Source organism: Sphaeramia orbicularis, chromosome 8 (assembly GCF_902148855.1).
Source record: "Sphaeramia orbicularis chromosome 8, fSphaOr1.1, whole genome shotgun sequence".
NCBI classification, from domain to species: domain Eukaryota; kingdom Metazoa; phylum Chordata; class Actinopteri; order Kurtiformes; family Apogonidae; genus Sphaeramia; species Sphaeramia orbicularis.
The window spans coordinates 53562325-53588878 of record NC_043964.1 but is presented as its reverse complement, the minus strand read 5'-3'; the positions used below and the strand labels follow the sequence as shown (position 1 = coordinate 53588878).

Genomic DNA, 26554 nt, shown 5'->3' with positions numbered 1-26554 from the left:
ATATATAGAAAAAAATCTTCTGGGAACTGACGCTAAAGTAGCACTGGGTCTTTATGGGTTAATTTTCCATTGATTAGTCACACATCATTAGTGAGTTCATCATTAAAGTAATGAACATAATTTTTTTTTTTTTTTTTTTTTTTGTAACCTTTAACCACATTGGTCCCATAGAGTTGGGGATCTCTTTTTCAAGGGAGACCTGGCCAAGACGGCAGTGATCCAGTCCCATAATTCCAGTTTTACAATAATAAAAGCATCTGCAAACACAGAAAAAACATATACAATCAGTGGAAACTAGGGATGTAACCATATGAAAATTTTATATCACGGTTATTGTGACCAAAATTATCACGATTATCATTATTATCTCGGTATTATTGAAATTGTGCTCAAAATGTTCAAAAAGTACTAATACATACACTGGAATAATTTAACCAAGTTGTATTTTCAAAAAAAACAAACAAAAAAAAAAACCCAAATACAATAATTGGCACAATGTCCCTTCTGTTGCAGAAACATTCAAATATTAACCCTTAGTGGTCTGAGCCTATTTTGTCTGTTTTTCAGTCCTTTTGATTTTGCCTTTATATACTATATAAACAAATGTTTACTATACCCATGTTTGGGATTTTTTTATTTCAGTACAACTTCATTTATATCAAGTGCCTATTATTTTTTCACTTTAACCTACTATAACAACATAAAAGGACAAAAAACACACAAAAAAAAATATAAAATGTGATTTGATAAATGTATATAATTTATTGCATAAATAACACAAAGATGCTAAACGAACCTTTTCAAAGACTTTAAAATTGAATATTGGTTCCAAGTATTAGGTATATAAAATTAAAACTGTAATAAATTAAAACTATACTCAAATATTTGACATAAAAGCAGATCTTTACATAGGCGTTTTTTTCCCTAAAAAGTGCGGTAATCAAACACGGTTATCATGATAATTAGAATTTAAACGTTATTACTAACCGTATGCAAGCCTCGATTCCAGGGTTTTTGTGCGCTCTTTAAAATCAGTCAAAGGAATCAGTGTTTGTAGATGAAGCTCAGGCTGTAGCTGGTTCCAGGAGCTGAAAACGTCAAAGATTTTTGTCCTAATTCAGTCCTTATTTGTGGAACAAACAGTTTCAAAGTGTTCATCGAGTGGAAATTGGAACTTCTATGATCCCAGGTTAACAGTGAACAGAAATAAGAAGGACGTTTCCCCAAAACTGCTGTGTAAATTAGAATGTACCAGTGACTGACGCAGTTTACTGTAGAAACACAGTGATGCGTGAGAGAAGTGCAGTTTGTAACGAATGTCAGACATGCTTAGACTAGGAAGGTTATTAATATTATTATTACTAATTATAAGTTTATAAGTTGTACTTCTTCTCACTCCTTATTACCTCTGCCAGGAGGTATTGTGATCACTTTGCTTTGTATGTTTGTTTGTTTGTTTGTTAGCAACTTTACGGGAAAACTATTCCAACCATCTTTACCAAACTGTACCCACAGATAGGCCTAGGCCCTGGGACCAACCCATTCAATTTTGGTCCCAGTAGGCCAAAGTTCAAGGTCACAGCAAGGTCACAACATCTACAGTTTTCCTATCTGTCATCATTGAGCAATTTTCGAAAATTCATAAAAAAATTCCAAACGACTCTGATTAGCCTCCAATTTAATCCACCCGTAGTTTAGAACAATATCTTGTATCTGGCACTAAATTGTCCACATCCACTGTGGAATGTGGACTCTGTGGACATTTACATTTAACACTGAAAATCCCATTTACCACACATTTTTCATTTTATTTTGTGTATGTGAGTGAGACTGTGGATCAGTGTGCTTATCATGTAGACCTGTTCTGTGTGAGACTGTGGGTGCTTGAAAAGGGGGATATTTTTGGGTTTTTCTTACTATAAAATGTCTTTCGTTATTACCTCTGCCAAGTGTAACGGCTCTCTGTTTGTTTGTTTGTCTGTTAACAAGATAAGTCAAAAAGTTATGGACAGATTTTCATGAAATTTTCAGGAAATGTTGATACTGGCACAAGGAACAAATATTTAAATTTTGGTGAAGATGGGGGGTGGGACTGAGCTGCCTTGGCGGAGGTCTGCGCTCTCTGAGTGCTTCTCTAGTCGAATATGTATTATATGACTTATGTCTTATGTTTAAGTGTTTTGTTTATTTATTTTCTTCTGTTTAAACATTCATATTCGAAATAAATATATCTATCAATCAATCAATCAATCAGAGCCCCAAGATAAACACTGTCCAACAGGTGACAGTAATGCGCAGGTGCATTCACAGATAATCATTTTCATACTTCATTTTTCTGTTTCCCTGTAGGAGGTGAATGCCAAACAGCTCCAGGATGCTGCCGTCCTCATCCCTGCTAACCTGCTGTTCACCAGGGGGCATTTGATTGACCAAACATGATGAAAACCGAACCCCCTACGGCCACGGGAGGCAACGGCGCCTCCAGTGGGAGCGGTGGAGGGAGCAGCGGGAATTCCAGTCTGCGGAGCCCCTCCCCCCATCGCAACGCCTACGAGGCAGGGCTTGCGGCGCTGAAGAAGGCGACTGACCACCTCAACAATGCCGCCAACAGGGGTGTGGATCCTGACTCGAAGCCTGCTCTCTTGCCCCGCCCGACCGGGAGGGGCCGGAAGTATGGATCAAACGTTCACCGTATCAAGAACATGTTCATGCAGATGCAGTCGCCTGGTGACGAGGAAGATGGCGCTAAAATGATAGGTAAGTTAGAACATGACCAACATCTGACAAACAGCAGAACGTAGTACAAACCTGAGCCGCCTTCTTCTTCTTCTTCTTCTTCTTCTAGTATCTTTGTATCATAATGTGTTCATGCAGTTCTCAGGTACCATCAGTTATTGCTAACAGATGTTTTGTGAACTTGACCTTTGAGCTTCCTCTAGAGCAGGGGTCTGCAACCTATATCATCAGTCAGAGCCATTCTGTCCCCTCTTCCGCAAAAAAAAAAAAAAAAAAAAAGTCTGGAGCCACAAAAAATAACAGAGCTTAGAAACTTTTAAAAGTTTTAATCTTTTTTTACATTTTATCTGTTACAACCACTGAATACAACACAGAAGTGCAGTGTGGAATGGATTCTGGAGTATGATTACTCTAAAAGTACACAGTAAAAGTAGTTCATAGTATTTGTGCTAATAGTATATTAAGTACTAATACCAAAAATACCAAATTCACGAGGTACTTATTGGAAAAAATAATTGTATTCATCATTGAATTCAGTCTTAAATCCTATTTCAGATGAAAAAACACTTTTGGAGCTTGGAAGGGATTTTTGAGTATGATTACTCCAAAAGTACACAGTAAAAGTAGTTCATAGTATTTGTGCTAATAGTATATGAAGTACTAATACCAAATATACCAAATTCATGAGGTACTTATTGGAAAAAATAATTTTAGTCATCATTGAATTTAGTCTAAAGCCCATTTCAGATGAAAAAACACACTTTTGTAGCTTGGAAGGAAATCTGTTGTAGGATTACTCCAAAAGTACACAGTACTCATACTCATACAGTCGCTCCATGAAAAGTATCGCTATTTATAGAAATGATTCTCTTCCAAACTCAACACTGCCTCCACAGTTCCCAGTTGTACTGCTCCATATTCTGTCTGGGTCCAAGCCCTTGGAAAACAGACAGAATTACATGAGTAATATACAAAGGATGGACAGAACCTTCCGTCCGTCTGCGTCTTTAGCGTAGAGCATAAATGAACCCTTACTTTGGTTGTCCGGAAGGCACATTTGCTCCATGCAGCTCATCTACCGTAATTGTCGAATGAGTAGCACACAACAAAAATGCTAGCGGCTGGATTGACCGTGCAGAGGAGAATGGCGGCTGGCTTGACCGCAGTAAAGGGAGGAGCCTCTACAAGGAGGATGAAGAGACGCATGAGGTTCTGGAGACGCAGGTTGCCGACCCCTGCTCCAGAGATTCATGAACATATTACAAAAATCACAGTAAATTGAATGATAACGGCTCTATCATATGTATGGTATCAGCAGATTCTTACCAGCTAACGGCCCTGCTTTCCACTGATCTTCATGTCTTTGCCAGTTAAAGACCAGGTGGTGAAATTATCTCTGCCAAGAGCATCAAGTCTCAATGAGAATGTCGACCACAGTGCTCTTCTTAAACTTGGGGGCACAGTGTCAGAGAGGGTCAACCGATTTGATTCCAAAGTTGGCTTGGAAGGTGGAGGCTTCTCCAAGCTCCAGGAGACCAGGAGGATCTTTGAACAGCGGACTCTGCAGGTCAGTAGACCATACTTTAAATTTATTAGTCAGTTTGTTTGATTATTGTTTTGAATCAGTCTTTCTTACTTCGTACCGTTTTTGTTGTAATTTGAAATTTCAATGATCTCCTAGGAGAAGCAAGCGGCGACAAACCGGATCCTGCTAAAGAAGGAGCGGGCGTCTGGTTTCCAGGATGGGCGCCTGGATGTCGTGGCTCGTTTCAATGGCTCCACTGAAGCTCTGGACCGGCTGGATGACCCTCCTGCCGCTGCCCCTTCCTCCGCCCCCGCCCCTGTCGCTGCCCCCACCCCCGCCGTTGCCCCTGCCCCTGCCCCCGTCCCTGCCCCCACCCCGGCCCCTGCTCCTGTTCCAGCTTCTATTCCGGCTCCTGCAGGTGTAATCGGGCCTGGTGAGGCTGTTAGCCCCACGGTGAGCCAGCTCAGTGCAGTGTTTGAGAAAGGTGAACTACAAAACAATGTCTACCTCCAGAACCGTCGGTCAGGCCCCGCCCTAGCACCAAAACCCAAACCTCCTGCCAGGACAGAGGCCACACTGAGGAAGGTGAATAAAATACACTTAACTTAAATCATACTGTAGGTACTGCCAAAGTACGAGGGAAAGAAGCACTATTAATTTGGATTATTGTCTCTGTCTTTGTCTCTCTCAGGCCACTGTGGTCCCTCCAGGAAAGGACGGCCAAGAGGAGGCGACAACAGGAGTTACAGCCAATCAAGCAGCAGAGCCACCAAAAGAGACAAGTTCTCCACCTGGGAGCATAGGAGGAGTCCTGACGAGTGAGGACAAAGACATGTCCGGACAGTCGGGAGATGGACACTCCAACTCTTCCAACTCCTCATCTTCCTCAGTGGTTGTGACTTCCTCCTCTTCTCCTTCAGAGGCCAAACCAGAGTTGGAGGACCAGACAGCTTCTGAGGGCCCGTGTTCGAATACAGCAGTTTCTTTGGATCAGGAAGGACAGGATCAGTCCGCAGTGGGGTCCGAAGCTGGAGCTAGACTTGTTCAAGCTGAGGTTCACGCCTCCCTGGAAAATGGAGAAAAAGAGCCTCCGTCTTCCTCTCCCTCCTCCGAGGAGAAAGGACTGGACTATGAGAGGAAGGGGGAGGAAGAGGAGGAGAATGATGACGATGGCTCAAGGAAGGAGGATTACTCTGAGGGGGATCTGGTGGATATCAGCGCATACAGTGGGATCGGGGAGGAGGATTCTGGGGGCAGTCAGTTGGATGATGAGGAGGATGAGGACGAAGAGGAAGAGTACCATCCGGAGACCAGCTGCTCAGAGATCCCAGGCCTACCTGAGGAAGAGGAGCCTCCACCAAGCAATAGGAAGATCCAGTTCAGCACTGAGCCAATCAAGGTGAGTGAGCTTTTCTGGATGTGATTAGTCTTCATTCACAGCCTTCGTCTCCATTATGTGGAACAGTTGGTTCTTACAGTTGTCATCATCACAGCAAGGGAGTAACGTCTACCAGGTCCTTAGAAGGGGTGTGTACTGACAAGAATCTGGTGATACAATACAAATCACAATACTAGGATCACAATATGATATATCACGATATATCATGATACTGTTAACACGGCGATATTTTTTGATTTGTTCCTTTTTTTTAAAAGATTATTTTCTGGAAAAACTTATAGTGCAGCATTTGGATGAATAAAGTTTTAACATGCAACTTTACCAGTACAAAAAAAACACACAAATAAATAAATAAATAAATAATGTTTTACAGACATTACAGTTTAATATCCTGCTTAAATGTTTGGACTCTATTGTGAAAAGAATCCATCGTGTTCAGTCCCTGAATCATCCAACATCATAACATTATTTTTGTGCATTCCCAATGAAAAAAAAACAAACATTTGCCTCTTTCAGACAGTAAAAAGTGCTTTTAGGATGCTTGAAATAACCGTTATTTAAGAAAACGGTGTTATCAATTTCAAAAAGTACATTTATGCCCAGCAATATCACAATAGTACTTTTGTAGTATACAAACAACAGAACAAAATACCCATGTGAATATAGAAATAAAAGAGCAAAACGAGTCGAGTTGAACCTAGAAAAATGGTGTTGTCACTATTTATAGGTTATAATGCTATTATTTTACTTTATATTATATTGGTCTGTATGTGGAACCTGAACTACAATGAGTTTGACATCCTTGATTGTTAATATCGTTAGTATAATTTCTGCACTTTGCAATTTTATCCCGCGGGCCAGATTGGACTTTTTGGCGGGCCAGTTTTGGCCCCCGGGCCGCATGTTTGACACCCCTGCTTTATAGGGAACTCATTGAAATAGTCTGAAATACAAATTTCAACCTTAGTTGCAATCTTTGTTATTGGGCATCGCCATCTACCTCATCGTTGGTTGCCATGACAACAGTCTTCCTCCTGTTGCCATAAAACATCCAAGTAACTCTTGTTAAAAAGTAAACACATGCAATAAAACAACTATTGTGAGATCATACAGTGTCTGAATCTGTATAGTTCTATATAAACCAACATGCTTCTTGACCTCAATGAGGCGTGGCATTGGCCCCGTATTTAACATTTGCAGAAATGACCAAAAATAGTCACTTGCCCCATAAAGGGTTGAGGTGTTGAAGCCAGAAGGAAACCCCGTTAGTTTCAAACGCCGGCTTTTTAGCTTTGAGCTCCTTTTTGCTCGTAGTTCTGAGAGGAATTGGAGCCAGTGTTGAGCACCCTTTAGAGGAACTTGATGTTGAAGCACTTCCCTTGTGGCTTCGCAGTCAGCGGCGGTGGTTAACACTTGACAGCCTCTTCATCTAAGACTATAAGGCAGGAGTGTCAAACATGCATCCCAGAGGTCAAGTCCAGCCTGCAAAAGGTTCCAGTCCGGCCCCAAGGATGAAAGTGCAAAAATTACACTGAAGATGTTAACAGTCAAGGTGGTCCAAATGGTTTTAGATCAGGTTCCACACACAGAGCAATGTGATCGCAAGTAAAATCAAAACATAACAAGTGTTCAGAGAACACAAACCTCTGCCAAGCACCCTGAACAGTGTGCATGTGTGGATCGACTATTTCTGTTTAAATTCAACAGTTTCCAGGTTGTTTCATACAGCAGAAAAAGTTGAAGCTTGGTACCAGTCATGTGTCTGTCCAATTAGATTAAATGCCAATCAACATTTGTTGAGTTCTAATGAAAAATGTGTCATAAATGGGATTTTCAATGTTAAATGTAAATGTCCACAGAGTCCACATTCCACAGTGGATGTGGACAATTTTTTTGCCAGATACAAGATATCATTCTAAGCTACAGGTGGATCAAATTGGAGGCTAATCGGAGTCATTTTGAATTTTTTATGGATTTTCGATAATTGCTCAATGATAAGAGATAGGAAAATTGTAGATTTTGTGACCTTGCTGTGACCTTGAACTTTGGCCTACTTGGCCCAAAATGTAATGGGTTGGTCCCAGGGCCTAGGCCTATCTGTGGGGAAGATTTGGGAAAGGTGGGTGGAATAGTTTTCCTGTAAAGTTGCTAAAAAACAAACAAACAAACACACAAAGCAAAGTGATCACAATCCCTCCTGGTGGAGGTAATAACCTATAAATAATGACAACTACAAATTTTCTTCATGAAAAATTATGATAAAAAAATGCAAGTGAAAAAAATAACATTACACCATGAAAATATTTACATTTACAAAACTATCCTTTCACAATAAAATGCAAATAAATACATAAATCAAAACAAATATGACCAACCTGAAATGTGCAGTTGTACCAATATTCTATCTGTTCCTCAGTGTTTTGTGTATTTGATCCACTGTGATCCGTAAGTTGTGTCAATAATAAGCTCAGATGTAATATTGTAGAAAATGTTCTTATTTTAGTTTCAAATTCCAAAAATATTAACAATATTCTGCCCATTACCAAATATTTGTGTAACTTTGTGTGTAATGCACACGTATAAATAATAAGTCGAGGCATAATATTGTTAAAACAGCACAAATTCTTCTAATGAAATTGCGTTTTTGTTTTTGTTTTTTCAGGTTATACAGATCATTTTTGTAAAATGGAAATATTTTCAAAATTTAATGGGCTTTTTTTGTACTAAAGCAAAGAGAAAAACTTGGATTTGTCATTATTTATAAGTTAGTATGTCATTATTTTACTGGTCCGGCCTGCTTGAACTCAAATTGGGCTGAATGTGGAACCTGAACCAAAATGAGTCTGACAGCGCTGGTATAAGGTCTGTAGCCCACTGTAGAAGGTCTAGTGCAGGGGGGTCAAACTCATTTTAATTCAATTCCACATTCAGCCAAATTTGATCTGCAGTGGGCCGGACCAGTGAAATAATAAAATAATATAGAAATAATGTCAACCTCAAACTTTTATCTATGTTATAGAGCGGAAAAAGTAAAATTATGCGATGAAAATGTTTACATCTACCAACTATTCTTTAAAACAATGTGGATAACATGAACAAAAGTGCAATTTTAACAATATTCTGTCTCAGTTTATCATTTACATACAGTATGTACATTACAACTTACAGATCACAGTGGATCTACAAATACACAAAACATTTAATAACAGGTGGAATATTGTTAAACTTTCACTTCAGACATTTCAAAATGTTCATATTTGTTTGGGTTATTTGGATTTTTGTGAAATGTTAGTTTGTTTTAGTGTAAATACAGTAAAATGACATGAAAATGTTTACATTTAAAAAGAGAGAAATGTGGAGTTGTGAGTATTTATAGGTTATTATGATAGTATTTTACTGATTTGACCCAGTGGAGAGTAAATTGGTGTGTATGTGGAACCTGAACTAAAATGATTCATATCTTCAGTGTAGTTGTTGCATTTCCCACATTCATCCCAGGGGTCGAACTGGACCCATGTTTGAGACCTCTGCTCTAGTGGTTCAAAGTTCAAGGTTACTTTATTTGTACCCGCGGGTAGATTTGTTTTGCAGACATAGTGATTGCTTTTGGCATTACAACAAAACATACATTGAACCTGTTAGGCAGGTACTCGATGGAGTGTCCAGACAGGACAAAAAGTGCTCAGTGTTCCATCACTCATCAGTATAGCAGCATGGATAAGTAAAAGAATAAAATAAATAAATAAGATCAAATAAATAAAAACAAGATGCAGTAAAACACAATAAAAACCCAGAGAAGATAAAAACAGTCTGGAATAAAAACCAGGATAAGAACATAAAATTTAAAAATTTGAAGTCACAATAATAATAAATAGAGCAAAGAAATAGGATAAATAACTAAAATAAGTAAATAAAGTGCCATGTCACTAGTGTTTGTTACACTGCAAAAACGAGTTAAACAGAACAATGTGGACGTATAAACAGAATGAATTCAGTGGCTGTTTCTATATAATGTGTTTGTGTGTGATTTGTTATCGACTGTAGAAAGAGAGAGAGAAAAAAGACAGTGTAAGGAAATGACTGAAAAGACTTCCTCCCTCTTTAACGTCACACAGGCGGCTTTCTGGGGGATTTTAGCTCTTTGATTTCGCCACAGTATTTCCTGCTGACTCTAGCTTAAACCGTGTGTGTTTGAACATAGATCTTGATAGAACAGAAGCTCTTTTCTATACGCCGCTCCTCGTGCGTAGCCCCGCCCCCGCCCCCGCCCCCGCCCCCACCTCGATGCGGCGGTCGGCTGACGGAGCTCAGTGGCTTGTGAAACATGTCTTGACACGCACCGAAGGAGCTGTCACGGCCTCAACAGGCTTCTGAAGTCAAAAGACACCAGTGAAATGTTTAACTGACAGCAGGAAAGCATACCATGTTACACAGGAGGGAAGAATGTGAAATAACAGAGCACAAACATACGGCCCGTGGACCAAAACTGGCCCACCACAGGGTCCAGTCCGACCTGTGGGAGGAATTTATCAAATGCAAAAATTTCACTGAAGATATTAACAACCAAGGACGTCAAAACCATTTTAGCTTAGGTTCCACATACAGACGAATGTGATCTGAAGTGGGTAAAACCAGTAAAATTAGAGCTGCAACCGATTAATCGATTTGGTGTTTGAAGCGAATGCAAAAATTCATGATTCGATTAATCGACTCGTATTGATTGAAGAGAAATATTCTATTGCACTTTTCCTGAATTGAAGCTTCTTTGTGCGTCACAAAAAGCGTCCGTGTGAAACACAACAGTGGAACCAAAGTTTAACAGCAGAGAAATGAAGAAAACAAAGCTTTGGTTCTGGAGAATGATGATGTGGTTGAATGATTTTTTTGGATCATTTTGAGTCGATTAATCGGTTGCAGCTCTAAGTAAAATAATAACAATTTATAAATAATGACAAGGGCAAATTTTTTCGCTTTGTTTTAGTGTAAAATAGTAAAATAACATGAAAATATTTACATTTACAAACTATCCTTTGATCAAAAATGTGAATAACCTGAACAAATATGAACAACCTGAAATGTCTTAAGAAAAGTGTAATTTTAACAATATTCAGTCTGTTACTAAATGTTTTGTGTGTTTGTAGATCCATTGTGATCTGTTAGTTGTAATCAGAAAATCAGAAACAATAATACACATATTAAAAAACAACAATAAACTCTGTCCATTTCATAACAATAATACAGAAAAATAAGCTGTCCATTTTTTGTAGCAGTAATATACTTATCAAAAATAAACTCTGTCCATTTCATAACAATAATACACATATTAAAAACAAAAATAAACTGTCCATTTCATAACAATAATACACATATTAAAAACAAAAATAAACTCTGTCCATTTCATAACAATAATACATATATTAAAAACAAAAATAAACTTTGTCCATTTCATAACAATAATACACATATTAAAAACAAAAATAAACTCTGTCCATTTCATAACAATAATACACATATTAAAAACAAAAGTAAACTCTGTCCATTTCATAACAATAATACATATTTTAAAAAAAAATACTCTGTCCATTTCATAACAATAATACACATATTAAAAAACAAAACTAAACTCTGTCCATTTCACAACAATTATACGCATAGTAAAAAAACAAAAGTAAACTCTGTCCATTTCGTAACAATAACACACAAAAATAAACTGTCCATTTCTTAGCAGTAATATACTTATCAAACATATACTCTGTCCAGTTCATGACAATAATACACACATTGAAATCCTGTTGGACTGAATGTGGCCCCTGAAAGAACATGGCTTTGACACCCCTGTAATCGAAGATGGTGAAATCGTTTATAGGACAATAGTCTGATAAATGGGCGTTGATGACATTCGTTAGAAATCCCTTTTCCGTCTGCACTGTGTCCACTTAGGCAGACAGTAGAGGATCATAAGGAGGAAGGTGTTTTATTTCAGGCCAGGCACCAGGTCAAAGACATTCCTGTCATTTTCTTGGACCTTAAACCGCAGACCTCTTTGGCCACAGCGGAGCTATAAGTGGAGCTGTGGCCTGAGGCAGCGTTGTTTACTGCGCAGCTAACGGCTACGCTCAACTGGACAGTCAATCATGTCCAAGCAGCATTTACTACAGATGTGCAAACACCTGTTCTCACACTGAAGCACTGTGTTTCAACTGTTGGGTCACCTGGAATTTCTAGAAATTGATTTTAAAAAAAAATGTACAAATAAAAATCTATGGTGAGTTGACAGAGACAATCCTAATCCATAGCAGACAAACTGAGTGTGAAACTGAAGCACTGTGGTTCTGTTTATCTGTCAGATGTTCATTGTGTTCCACTGTGACTGAGGCAGAATATTGTTAAAATTGCACTTATTTTTTTAAATACATTTTAGTTTGTTCATAGTTGATTACGTTATTCACATTTTTTAAAGGATAGTTTGTAGATGTAAACATTTTCTTGATGTAATTTTACTTTTTTCACTCTAAAACATAATAAACAGTCTAAGTCATTTTTATTCGTTTTAGTTGTTATTCCCTCTGCCAAGGAGGTTATGTTTTTGCCAGCGTTGGTTTGTTTGTCTGTCTGTGTGCAAGATAACTCAAAAAGTTATGGACGGATTTGGATGAAAATTTCAGGAAATGTTGATACTGGCACAAGGAATTTTGGTGGTGATTGGGGGGGAACTGATCTGCGTCAGCGGAGGTCTGTAGTTTTACAGTTTTATTTGTTTTTGTTCATTTTGTGGTTTACTCTGTTCATGTTATTGTTATTTTGTTGACTTTTTTTATTCATTTTTCTTCATTTTATTGATCCCTTTGGCTGTTTTAGTTAATTTTGTTGCTTAGTTTATACTTTTTTTACTTCATATTAGTACATTTTTTGCTTATATTTTTCATGTTATTATTATTACCTCCACCAAGGAACGGCGGAGGTCATGTTTTCATTGGGGTTTGTCTGTTTGTTTGTCCGTTAGCAAGATAACTCAAATGTTACGGATGGATTTTCAGGAAATTTTCTGGAAATGTTGATAGTGGCACAAGGAACAAATGATTACATTTTGGTGGTAATCGTGAGGGGGGGGCAGATCTGTCTTGGCGGAGGTCTGCACTTTCTGAGTGCTTTTCTTGTTTGTTTGTTTTTATTTTTGTTCATTTTATGTATCATTGAACATAAACCCAGTGTGTCCATCCACTGTCACTGATCCAACTCCATGGGTTTTACTGGTGAATCAATGCTGTAGAAGATGACGGTGTTTCCATGGTAACTACAGAGCCTCTGAACGTCCAAATGGGTCATATCTGATGACCATGAAAAGATGAAGAACTGTATTTTACACCATTTATTTCCATGTATTGATAGGATTAGTGGATCAACAGGTTTAAACAGTTTAGATCAGCAGATGGTTTTGGTTTTTGAGGGTGAACAGAATAAATACAGGGTTCTGGATGTGATGAAATAATGATTTGTGCCCATTTTTCAAGTATTTTGCTTATTTTCTGCTCACTTTGGAAGTATTTATTCACTCTTATGCCATATTTCAAGGTTTATTCTTCATATTTCAAGAAGGTAAGTGTTGCCACGGTAACTACGGAGCCTGTGAATGTCCAAATGGGTCATATCTGATGACCACGAAAAGATGAAGAACTGTGTTTTGCACCAATTATTGACATTTATTGATAGGATTAGTGGATCAACAGGTATTAAACAGTTTAGATCAGTAGATGGTTTAGGTGGATGTTTGGGTCTTTATGGGATAAACTCTTTTTTTTTTTTTTTGGCTCTATTATGCAACACTGGTGAGACAAAGGACGTTTCCTGTCTTAGCTCGGCAGTGTGTTCTATTTTTGTTTCTCCTTCTAAAGAAAGGAAACTAAAAACAAACTCCAACTGGGGCGAGTAAATATGTGTCGACTTATTGTGAGGGATCATGTTGTTTCTTATGAACATTGTAAAAAAAAACATGTCTAAAAGCATCAAAATAGAGACTTGCTCAACAAAAACTCCAAATGCTAAGATTTTTAACAGACAGATCCGTCCAGACAGTAACAGTAATGTTGGGTGTGGAACAAACAGGAGTGGACTGTAGTACTCACAGAGGGTTGTTTTGAAGTTTGTGACACTACTGGCCTGACGCCTTATTCTGTTCAACTGGAAGAACAAACGCCTTCCGACTCCTCAGGCTCTGTTGAAACACATTCTGCAACACTTACATTTGGAGACAATCAAATTTTCACTAAAACAGGGCTGTCAAACTCATTTTCTTCCGGGGGCCACATTCAGCCCAATTTAATCTGAAGTGGGCTGGACCAGTAAAATAAAAGCATGATGGGTAATAAATAACACTGGGTTACAAAAAAATGTTTTTTGCAAGTTGTCTAGGTTTTTTCAACTGAATTAGGACCATTTTGCACCGCTAAATCCAAAAATGACATCTGTTTTTCTCAATCAGGTCAGGTGTTTTTTTGCTAATTTGATTTTGAAAAATTTGATCTTCTCACAAAATTGATTATATTTTTGTGACTTTATCAATTGATTTTTTATATAGTTCTCACCCAAAATAGGTTTTAAGAGAAAAAAAAAATCATTTTCTGACAGGATTCCTGTTAGGTACAATGGTGTATTCACCGCAGATGTAGCAGAATACGTCAGGCTTATTTTTGTAAGATCTTCTAGTCGAAGCCATTTCATTCACCTGTAATATTAAAAAAAATATTAATCATAAATTGGGAAAAGTAAAATCTTCAGAACTTGTTTATTGCAAGAAATATGAAAGAATTTTGTATCATATGATGTGAAAATGCCCATAAATGTAAGCAAACATGTTCAAAAGCCAATATGTAGCATAGTTCAGAAAGTTGACCTGATTGAGCAAAATGAATGTGATTTTTGGATTCAGCACCAAAATGATCCTAAATCAGCCCAAAAAACTTAAACAATAAATTTGTTGTTGACCAGTGTAATGACAACTCCAAATTGTTTTACTGCAAAAAATAACATTCAATTATGCCAATATTTACATTTAAAAACTATCCAAACAAAACGGATGTGAATAACCTGAAAAAAAGGGAATTTGTTAAGAAATATAGGTACAATTTTATCAATATTCTGCCTCGACTTATCATTTATACATATGCATTATAGGTCAGATCTACAAAGACACAAAACATTTAGTAACAGGCAGGATATCGTTAAAAGCGCACTTCATTTTCTTAAGACATTTCAGGTTGTTAGCTTCAGGTTATTCACATTTTAGAGGATAGTTTGTTAATGTGAACATTTTTATAATTTAATGTTTTCTGCACTAAATCAAAGAGAAAAAAAAATTGGTGCTGTCATTATTTATAGGTTATTATGTTATTATTTTTGAGTTTGATGCCCTGACTTACACTTTGTAAATTCATCCCACGGGCCAGATCGGACCCTTTGGCGGGCCGGTTTTGGCCTCTGGGCCGCATGTTTGACACCTGTGCACTAAAAGATAATGTAAAGTTATTTTATTCAATTTGGCAGCCCTTTATAGATGACTTTAATATTAAGTAATATTAAGTAAGTAGGCAGAACCCCACCCCCACCCCTTTTTTTTTTTAACATGTTTAACTGTTCTTGTTCTGACATCACATATATTGGATGCTGTATATGACTTTTTTTATATTGTCACTAGTTGCTTTTCCATTGACCCTCAAATTGCGCAAATATAACTTGCACATAAAAATAAAAAACAAAACAACAAAAACTCCAAATGCAGCCTTTTTCCTTGTAGCACCGTACACTAGTCAGCGCAAAGTGAAAATAAAACTGCTATTGCTTTAACTGTGGCTTAACTAAATAAAAAGTAGAACAGCTCTGTGGCTCAGCAGAACATATGAAAACATGTGTGTAACCGCAGCTACATACAGCTGGATGTAGGCTGAGGGAAACCCAGCATTAGTTTTATCATCCATAAAAGTGCTTAGTTTAACTGTGACTAAACATAGAGGCCGTGTGTTTGTAGGAGTGTAAGAAATAGCTGCTGTTTAGCAGAGGCGCTTCCTTCAGCTGCTCTGTCGTATCTGTTTATGAGCAGGGCTGAATATTGGAAAGAATTTGGTGATACGATACAAATCACAATACTAGGATCACAATATGATATAAGGTCAAAACACAGTGATGTCCTATCAGAGAGCGAACTTTAATTGACTGCCATTCCAACATTTATTTCACTATAAAGTAGCTCCTTGTTTTGGAAAATCCCAAATGGTCCAACTAAAGCAAAAATGAATTTAAAAGTAAAAATGTGAGTGATTTAGTAACACTAATTTGTCAAATTGTCTCTAAAATGTCCTGTCAGAGAGATTTGGAATACCGTGTTTTGACCCTATACTGTTAAAAAGACAATTTTTTTGTTTGTTTCTTTTTTTTTTAATGATTATTTCCTTGGAGAATTGAATTACACCAGAAATATGCACAAATTCTAAACACATTTTTATTTGATCACAATAGGATCTAATGCTATATCACAAATTTTTTCTAATTCTCCTAGTTTCCAAAGGAACTAACATCTGCCACTCTCAGTAAAAACAGTAAAAAGTGCTTTTAGGATGCTTCAAATAACCATTATTTAATAAAACAGTGTTAAATAATAATAAATAAGATATAAACAATAAAGAAAAAGAAAAAATGAAAATGAAAATCCACCATATCTGCACAAAATGTTCCTGTGTTCAAACTGAAATCATGTTTTACAGACATTACAGTTTAAGATCCTGTTCAAATGTTCATATTCTATTAGTTCATAACATTATTTTAGTTCAATCCCAACAAAGGAACTAACATTATTTAATAAAAGAGTGTTAAATAATAATAAATAAAATATAAACCAAAAAGAAAAACAAAACCAGAGAAAACACCTATGTAAAGATCTGCTTTTATGTCAAATATTTGAGTATAGTTTTAATTTATTACAATTTTGATTTCATATACCTAATATTTGGAACCAATATTCACTTTTAAAGTCTTTGAAAAGGTTCATTAAGCATCTGTGTGTTATTTATGCAATAAATTATATACATTTTTCAAATTGGATTTTATATTTTTTGTGTGTTTTTTCTCCTTTTGCTTTTATAGTAGGTTAAAGTGAATAAAATAATAGGCAGATGAGATAGATGAAGTTGTGCTGAAAAAAAGATACCTAGCATGGGTATAGTAAACATTTGTTTATATAGCATATATAGGGAAAATCAAAAGGACTGAAAAATGGCCAAAATAGATTCAGACCACTAAGGGCTAATAAAAGAGTGTTAAATAATAATAAATAAAATATTAATCTAAAAGAAAAACAAAACAGTAGAAAATACCTATGTAAAGATCTGCTTTTATGTCAAATATTTGAGTATAGTTTTAATTTATTACAATTTTGATTTTATATACCTAGTATTCAGAACCAATATTCACTTTTAAAGTCTTTGAAAAGGTTTGTTAAGTGTCTACGTGTTATTTATGCAATAAATTGTATAAATTTTTCAAACTGGATTTTATATTTTTTGTGTATTTTTTGTCCTTTTGTGTTGATACAGTAGGTTAAGGTGGAAACATAATAGGCAGATGAAATAGATGAAGGTGTGCTGAAAAAAAAGATCCCAAATATGGGTATAGTAAACATTTGTTTATATAGTATATAAAGGCAAAATCAGAAGTACTCAAAACTGGCCAAAATAGGCTCAGAGCCCTAAGGGTTAATAAAAGAGCATTAAATAATAATAAATGAAATAAAAAGAAAAACAAAAAAACAAAAATGAACCACCACAATATCTGCATTTGAATAAATACCTAAAAATATCGACACAGTATTTTTTAATATCGATACTGTATTGTGAAATGAAATATTGCAGAACGGTTATCTTCTCACACCCCTGTTTATGAGGGGACGGTTTCTGCAGACCCTCATCACATGACTTCACCTTAACCCTCAAACCCACCTCACAGCAGCACAGACGACGCTCAGTAAATGAGTAAACACACAGGTGAGCTCTGCAGGTCCAAGCTGCGCTGACTTAAGCTGATAATAAGATCAAATGCAGCAGGCGTTGAACGTGCACACTCAGTGTTTACAGTGTTTACATGCAGTGTTTACAGTGTTTACAGGCAGTGTTTACAGTGTTTACAGTGTTTACATGCAGTGTTTACAGTGTTTACATGCAGTGTTTACAGTGTTTACAGTGTTTACATGCAGTGTTTACAGTGTTTACAGTGTTTACAGGCAGTGTTTACAGTGTTTACAGTGTTTACATGCAGTGTTTACAGTGTTTACATGCAGTGTTTACAGTGTTTACAGTATTTACATGCAGTGTTTACAGTGTTTACAGTGTTTACAGTGTTTACATGCAGTGTTTACAGTGTTTACAGTGTTTACAGTATTTACATGCAGTGTTTACAGTGTTTACAGTGTTTACATGCAGTGTTTACAGTGTTTACAGTGTTTACATGCAGTGTTTACAGTGTTTACATGCAGTGTTTACAGTATTTACATGCAGTGTTTACAGTGTTTACAGTGTTTACATACAGTGTTTACATGCAGTGTTTACAGTGTTTACAGTGTTTACATGCAGTGTTTACAGTGTTTACATGCAGTGTTTACAGTATTTACATGCAGTGTTTACAGTGTTTACAGTATTTACAGCATCCTGGGGGCGACGACTCTGCACTTCAGCTGCAGTAGACCAGGGGGTTCCCAAAGGGGGGTGGTCATCATGTACCCAATACAAAATAAATAATCAGAATCTGTTTTTTTGGCCAAGTATGTGAACACATACAAGGAATTTAGCTTCGGTTTTTACAATGCCCACGACATACGGTTCCGACATGAACCCAGAACATGTGGACCTGGACACAGTATAGACAAACAGTCCACAGTTACAGTGGATTTACAATGGAATCTGTACAGAATGTGCAAAGTGGAGTTTTTATACAGTGAGTGGATGTGTGGGTCCGGTCTATTAAAAATATATGTATATATGTTTATTATTTACAGTGGGTTTTATATTGTAATATGTACAGAAAGTGCAAATTGAAGTATTTGTATAGTAAGTGCACTTCAGGATACAGGATAAAGTCTGCAAAAATATATGTTTATGTAAATATATAAATTATTGTAGTGCAAATACAGTTTTTTACATAGTGCAAATTAGACTGTATAATAATATAATATAATATAAATAATGAGAATTAATGCTGAAAAAAAAAGTTGTAACAGTGCTATGATGGCATCAAATGTAGATAAATTATACTTTTAATCTCATTTGTTTTTTTCATTTATTTATTTACTTATTTATTTTTATCACCCCCCCATTTTCCTCCTCTCTCTCTCTCTCTCCTTTTCCTTTTTCTTTCTCCTCTCATTTAGTTTCAATTACCTAATGATCATCTTTGGTCATTTACTCCTGAGACCCAGCAATGCATTTTTGTCCTCTGCGGGGGACAAGAGTTTCACAGCTTTACTTAAAAAAATTTAAAAAAAAAAAAATCCTGTCCACTGCAAAGGACATTCTATAAAAAAAAACAAAAGTAAAAATAAAAATTGTATCTGAAAAACTGTTGCATTATGCTGTTTCCAATCTAGACAATAATAATAATAATGATAATAATAATAATAATAATAATAATAATAATAATAATAATAATAATAATAATAATAATAATAATAATAATAATAATATTACATCGGTCTTATATAGCACTTTTCTTCGTACTCAAAGATGCTTTACAATAAACAGCCAAGGGACGAACACACATCAAACAGGTAAACAGATACGAAGTTAAGACTAAATGACAATCAAAGAACAAATACAGAGAAAAATATGGAAAAAGAAAACGCATAAGAGAAAGTAGATGAGGGTGGATGAGTTGGAACAGACAGTCAGTTTTCCAATGATGAGAAGAGGTGAGATTTGATTTATTGTAAAAAAAAAAAAAAAAAAAAAGAAAAATATTTACTTTCCTGGGTCTCAGGAGGATATCCCTGATTTTTTTTTTTTTTTTTTTTTGGGGTGTTATTTTCATTTATTTACTTATTTATTTTTATTAACCCCCCATTTTCCTCTTTTTTTCCCTTTTTTTTTTCCTTCTCCCTCTCCTTTTCCTTTCTCCTCATCTCACTTAGTTTCAGTTACCTAATGACTGTTTTTTTTCTCTCTCTTTTATTTTTCTTGAGAAGTTCACATCACAACAGTCACACCACATACACATCTTACACACTCCACCACACACAGAACATTTACACAACCAAGACAGGACATTGATTCATACTACTGACTGACTTTTTGTTTCGTTTGTATATTACATGCCATATGTCGTAACACCCCCACCCCCTTCCCCGACATTATGATGATTTAATGTAAATGTAAATATTGTATAATATTGAACATAAATCTCATTGTCACTTGGTGTCACTTTAAAAAAAAAAAAAAAGACAATTTATGCTGAAATATAAAACACAATAAATACATTCATATCATAGTTTTATTGTCAGTCATCTTGTTGAAGCTTTGGCAACATTTGAAGAACATTTATATTTTATATGATTCAAAATGAGTTTATTTGAATAGATAAGGAATTCTTTTTTTTTTTTTTTTTTTTTTTTTTTTTAACGAAATGTTCATTTATTAATTAATGGCCAATTTATTTATTTTTCTTATCAATGATAGAGGGCACTTTTCAGTTTATGTTTTGCACAAAATTTACTTTACAAAATGGATTGTGTTACTTTTTATATATTACAGTTAAATATATGTTGTTTTGTACATATGGCACAGGAACACATTTTGCCTAATTTTTTTGAAGTGAGAGTTGGGGGTACTTGGATAATAAAGTCTATTTCAGGAGGTACTCCACTGTAAAAAGTTTGAGATCCAGTGCATTTGACGAATCAGACTTTTTTAATGGTTCCTTTACTTAGTGCAGGTTCATCGTAAATGAACAGTAACAGCTTCATGCCGTTTTCAGAGCCAGAAAGAGAGAGAGAGAATTGCGGCATACTTTGATGTCGCCGCTACAGTGATCATGTGGTTCATGTAAGCCTTAATAGTTCCAAACAAACGGTGCGCTGTCATGTTCTTTAATGGGACAGACAGCAGCGAGTGGGTTATCGCAGGTAAATATACAAATAAACCACACACAAGCATATGTTCAACCATTGTGTCACAACTGTATGTATGTTTGAGTCAGGTCTGCTTTGGAGCAGAGGGGTCGACCACTGAAAGGACGGACTTGATTACTGTGAAAAGTTTTACATTTAGTCGTAGGTTTATGAAATGAGCGCCGAACAAATAAAACTACTGACAGGCATCACATGAAATCATTATGAAACGTTAATAAATGACAAATACAATAAAATAAGTCTCAAATGCCGCGTTTCACCTTTGTGGAACCGGCTTGACTCGACTCAGGTACCAGATCCTATTCCTGGAGACCGTTTCCATAACAGGATACTACTGACTTTTCAGTACCTGGTCGTCATAGCGATGCGGCGAATTACTTCCCTGTCGTCTGCTCATAGAGTCACTGATAAACTCACTCGTTGCGTGTTGTCTTGTCAAGCTCACGCTGAATTTTTACGTCGGCCACCAAAGACTGAATCTCCTGAGTGAATGGTGTAGTTTTTGGGCTGTCATCATGTGGATTAACCTACCGCTATATTTACTGTCAACTTCTGCATCTGTTTTTGTAAAACGGTGGGTCACAGAGTCAACTCTCTGACCAATCAGTGGTCTGCAGCGTTTACACGTCACCTTTTAGTATCTGGTCCCCAGTCCTGGAACTTCAGCGGAGGTGATACCAAAAAACTAGTACCAGGTACCAGATTCCAGGTCCTTTTTCGTAATGGAAACGCAAAAAGGACGAGTCAAGTTGAGCCAATACCACATAGTGGAAAGGCGGCAAAAGTGGACCCATATTTGTACCTGCAGTAAATGACACTAATGATCACATGACCTCAGCTGACAAACTGAACCAACACCACCAGGTTCAGCAAAACAACTCCAATAAAACCCACTGAGAACCATATTTGGACTCACGGTACCTTACCTTAGAACCTCCATCATTTGTAGTTCTAGTGGTTCCATGTGAGCAGCTGGACCAGTCCAACTATGGAACTATAGGACTACAGCTGAAAATAATATAAATGATATAAATGTATTAGGGATGTAGCGATTACCGGTATAACGATAAACGGTGGTAAAATTGCAGACAGTTAGTATTACCGTTTAAATTCTAATTATCATGAGAACTGTGTTTGATTACTGCACTTTTAGGGGAAAAAAACCCTATGTAAAGACATGTTTTTATGTCAAATATTTGAGTATAGCTTTAATGTATTAAAATTTTAATTGTATATACCTAATATTTGGAACCAATATTCACTTTTAAAGTCTTTGAAAAGGTTCATTAAGGATCTTTGTGTTATTTACGCAATAAATTGAATACATTTTTCAAATCAGATTTCATACTTTTTTTTTTTTTTTTTGTCCACTTGTGTTGATATAGTAGGTTAAAGTGAAAAAAATAATAGGGAGACAATATAAATGAAGTTGTGCAGGGAAAAAAAGATACTAAACATGGGTATAGTAAACATTTGTTTATAAAAGCAAAATCAAAAGGACTGAAAAACAGCCAAAATAGGCTCAGACCACTAAGGGTTAATATTTGAATGTTTCTGCAACAGAATATACATTGTGCCTGTTATTTTATTTGTTTGTTTGTTTGTTTTTTTTAAATACAACTTGGTTAAATTATTTCAGTGTGTATATTAGTACTTTTTGAACATTTTGAGCACAATTTCAATAATACCGTGATAATGAAGATAACTGTAATAATTTTGGTCACAATAACCATGATATGAAATTTTCGTATTGTTGCATCCCTAAAATGTATACAAACGCTAACACAGACCAAAGAAAACAGAATTTACAACAGAAATGTCACTAATACAGGAAATAGACCGGATCATTTCAAAGATGACCATATCTGATTAACTTAGTGCTGGAGTTGGTAAATCAGCTGAAATAGAAACGAATGTGTTCTGACAGCACCATACTCAATGTTTAATAATAATAATAATAATAATAATGGATTGGATTTATATAGCGCCTTTCTAGACACCCAAAGCGCTTTACATTATTGACCCATTATTCATTCGCGCTCACATTCTCCCTCTGGTGGTGGTAAACTACATCTGTAGCCACAGCTGCCCTGGGGCAGACTGACAGAAGCGGTCAGCACTGCTGCAAGTTTAGAATAATTAATTGACAATCAATTTAGAATTTGCTAGATTAAATTATTAATTGTCGGTTAATTGCCCTTTTCCACAGCATCTCTGCTGAAGTCTGGCTCCATCGTGTCAGAAATGTCCATTTCCTCTAAACTGCCCCTCTTCAGATCCATGTATTTTATTGAATTCCTCTGTTGAGTTTCTTTAGTTCTACTCCATAAATGTCATTACCTGTTCTGTATCCAATGGTTCAATAAATCAGTCTATAAGGAATATGACATGCTTTTTTCATGAAGTATATAAACAATATTTAGCTTTTATTCTTATAGACCACAGGTGTCGAACATGTGGCCCGGGGGCCAAAACCGGCCCGCCAAAGGTTCCACTCTGGCCCGTGGGATGAATCTGCAAAATGCAAGTTAGGGCATCAAACTCAAACATAATATCATAATAACCTGTAAATAATGACATCACCTATTTTTTCTCTTTGATTTAGTGCAAAAAACATTAAATTATGAAAATGTTTACATTAATAAACAATCCTTTAAAATGTGAATAACTTGAACAAATATGAACAACCTGAAATGTCTGAAGAAAATTAAGTGCAATTTTAACAATATTCTGCCTGTTACTAAATGTTTTGTGTCTTTGTAGATTTGACCTATAATGCGTATGTATAAATGATAAATCGAGGCATAATATTGATAAAATTTTACTTATATTTCTTAACAAATTCCATTTTTTTCAGGTTATTCACATCCTTTTTGTCTGGAGAGTTTGTAAATGTAAATATTGGCATAATTGAATCTTATTTTTTGCACTAAAACAATTTGGAGTTGCCAGTATTTATTAGCTGTTATAGACCCTGTTGAAAGAGAAATTCAGGTTCTCAGAAAAATTGCTGCTTATCAATTAATCGTTAATTGATCGATAAGGTCAACCAACAAATGATTAATGAGTTAATCGATAATTTACATCCCTAACATGGAACTATTAGCGCCTCCACAACCTGGAAGTAGGTCCATATTTCGTCCACTGTTTCTTACAGTGGGAGTCTATGGAATTGCTGCAACTCTGCTTTCTCTACCGCTCTGGCCTTTCAGCCATAATTCAGTGTGACAGTGCAGTGGTGTTATGACAGCCCTACCTCACTGGAGATTAGATCAGTTACTAGTCTTACATGTTCCTGGACGGCTCCGGTAAACAAAGGCCCGTCGACACAGTGGCCGGTCCAGGCACGTCGCCGTTGGAACTGGCTGGGCCGCCGTTGTTTTGACACGGTGAAGTGAACAGCGCAGAGTTCCAACCAAGACTCAACACGCCTCACATCTCACCTTCCACATCTGATCCAGCAGATACCAGCTTTAAACCTTTATTCCCACGCACATGGATACGAGTAAGGGCTCAGGCTGGTCGACAATGTTTGAGAAATGATCTGCTTCAGAGATTAAATGTGCTGAATGTTCCGTATTTTAATGAGATTCATAGGAAAACGAATGACAAAAGTGCAGGTTTGCTGATGTTTTCCTGGTAAATGGTAGTGTTTTTACACATGTGGGTGCTGTGGAGTGGTCCCTGGAGAAGTGGGTATACTCTCAATTTTTGCCCATTTTTTTTTTCTTTTAAAGTAGTCCAGAAAAATGCTGTTTTGGAAACAGTGACATATAAAACTACTCTATTTAGTTTACCCAGAATTCATCAGTATTATTAACTCATTATTATACAGGGTGGGGAAGCAAAATTTACAATGAACATTTAGTTGTTTTTTCTCAGCAGGCACTACGTCAATTGTTTTGAAACCAAACATATATTGATGTCATAATCATACCTAACACTATTATCCATACCTTTTCAGAAACTTTTGCCCATATGAGTAATCAGGAAAGCAAACGTCAAAGAGTGTGTGATTTGCTGAATGCACTCGTCACACCAAAGGAGATTTCAAAAATAGTTGGAGTGTCCATAAAGACTGTTTATAATGGAAAGAAGAGAATGACTATGAGCAAAACTATTAGGAGAAAGTCTGGAAGTGGAGGAAGCAACAAAAAACGTACCAAAGCTTTTATTAAAGCTCTCAAATCCAAAATCCTAAAGGATCCAACCAAATCCATGAGAAAAATGGCAATTGAACTTGAGGTAGACAACAAGACCGTTAGAAATGCAGTAAAATATGATTTGAAGTTAAAATCTTACACAAGAACACCAAAACACTTGTTGACAACAGCAACAAATCCAACTTTAGCAATTTTTGGGAATCATGTTTATGTCCGCCTTCTAAGCCCAGATCTAAACCCTCTGGATTCTGCTGTTTGGGGCGTTTTAGAACATGCTACCAATAGAACATCACACAGCAATGTCCACTTTCTTAAAGATACTATTAAAGAAGAATGGGAGAAGTTATCACCCCAATATTTGAGGAACACTTGCGCAAGTTTCAGGAAGCGTGTGAAGGCAGTTATTGAGAAAGAAGGAGGACACATAGAATAAAAACATTTTCTATTATGGACATTTTCTTGTGGCAAATAAATTCTCATGACTTTCAATAACCTAATTGGTCATACACTGTCTTTCAATCCCTGCCTCAAAACATTGTACATTTTGCTTCCCCACCCTGTAAACTTATCATGACTTGATCAGGAGCAGTTTGTAGGTTTTACTGGACACACAAACAGCTGCAGGAATGGAAATGGATTCAACATGAGGCAAACAGAGGATAACATTAGCCTTTCATAATGTTAGCCTTTCATAACGTTAGCCTACTCGCATAGTTTAGATTCAGATTCAGAAAACTTTATTTATCCCATTCGGGCAATTCATTTGCAGCTAACCACAGACATCAGCCCACTTCCAAAGTGCAATGTGACAAACATAAATAAATCAGTGCACAAACACAGGATTATTGAAAGCAACTACGAATAAATGCATTTAAATAATCAACAATAAATAATCAATAAATACCAATGCAGACTAAAAGACCCTATTGGTTATGCTAATATTTAAAAAAAGAAAAAAAAATATAAAATGACTGAAATGGCTTCTGTCAGAGTTTAAAAGTGTGATCACTGAAGGAATAAAAGATTTGAAATATCTGTTGGTCCTCCTCTGAGCAGCGTGGTGCAGTTTTGCGTGATGCACCATTTGCGCTACGCCTGAAAAACCACCTCTTGCCGGCGCAAAAACTTTTCAGCAAAAAATGAGACTTTTGTTGAAATTGTCGTTTTTTTATGAGGTAAATTTTTATGCACAAGTTATATTTGCACAATTTGAGGGTCAATGGAAAAGAGACTGTTGACTCACACGTGGTTAAATTTCACCACTTTTATTCTGGAGGCATTAGACTTGTAGACCAGTGGAATAAATGGAGGTTGCACCCAGCTGGTTAAAGTCGTTGTGTTTCCATGTGTGCGGACTGTTTCGCTGTGTTCGGTCTTTGTAAACACTGCGACCTCTGTGAGTGTGTGTACAGATGGAATGTGACTGGGTGTGTTTCTTCCTGCTCATGCCTGCACACAAACACAAATACAGAGGAAGGTGATGGATAACGATCACAATTACAGTTTGACAGTCCAAAAGCAAAACAAATACCTGGTGTATCAGTACGAGGTATTCACAGTGTTTACTTAAG

General features: G+C 36.3%; 1 protein-coding gene across 6 annotated transcripts in view; it reads left to right on the top strand.

The window, feature by feature from the left end:
• Window positions 1-26554, top strand: part of LOC115423968 (neurabin-2-like) — a 91888-nt gene that overhangs the window by 21418 nt on the left and 43916 nt on the right. For 3 of the 6 annotated variants that reach the window (XM_030141017.1, XM_030141018.1, XM_030141022.1), the window contains exons 2-5: window positions 2350-2757; window positions 4104-4303; window positions 4418-4846; window positions 4953-5660. In XM_030141017.1, the coding sequence (XP_029996877.1) occupies window positions 2436-2757; window positions 4104-4303; window positions 4418-4846; window positions 4953-5660 (1659 nt within the window). In that variant the 5' untranslated portion in view covers window positions 2350-2435. The remainder of the gene's footprint in view (window positions 1-2349; window positions 2758-4103; window positions 4304-4417; window positions 4847-4952; window positions 5661-26554) is intronic. The other 3 variants (XM_030141020.1, XM_030141021.1, XM_030141019.1) reach the window with 3 other exon arrangements.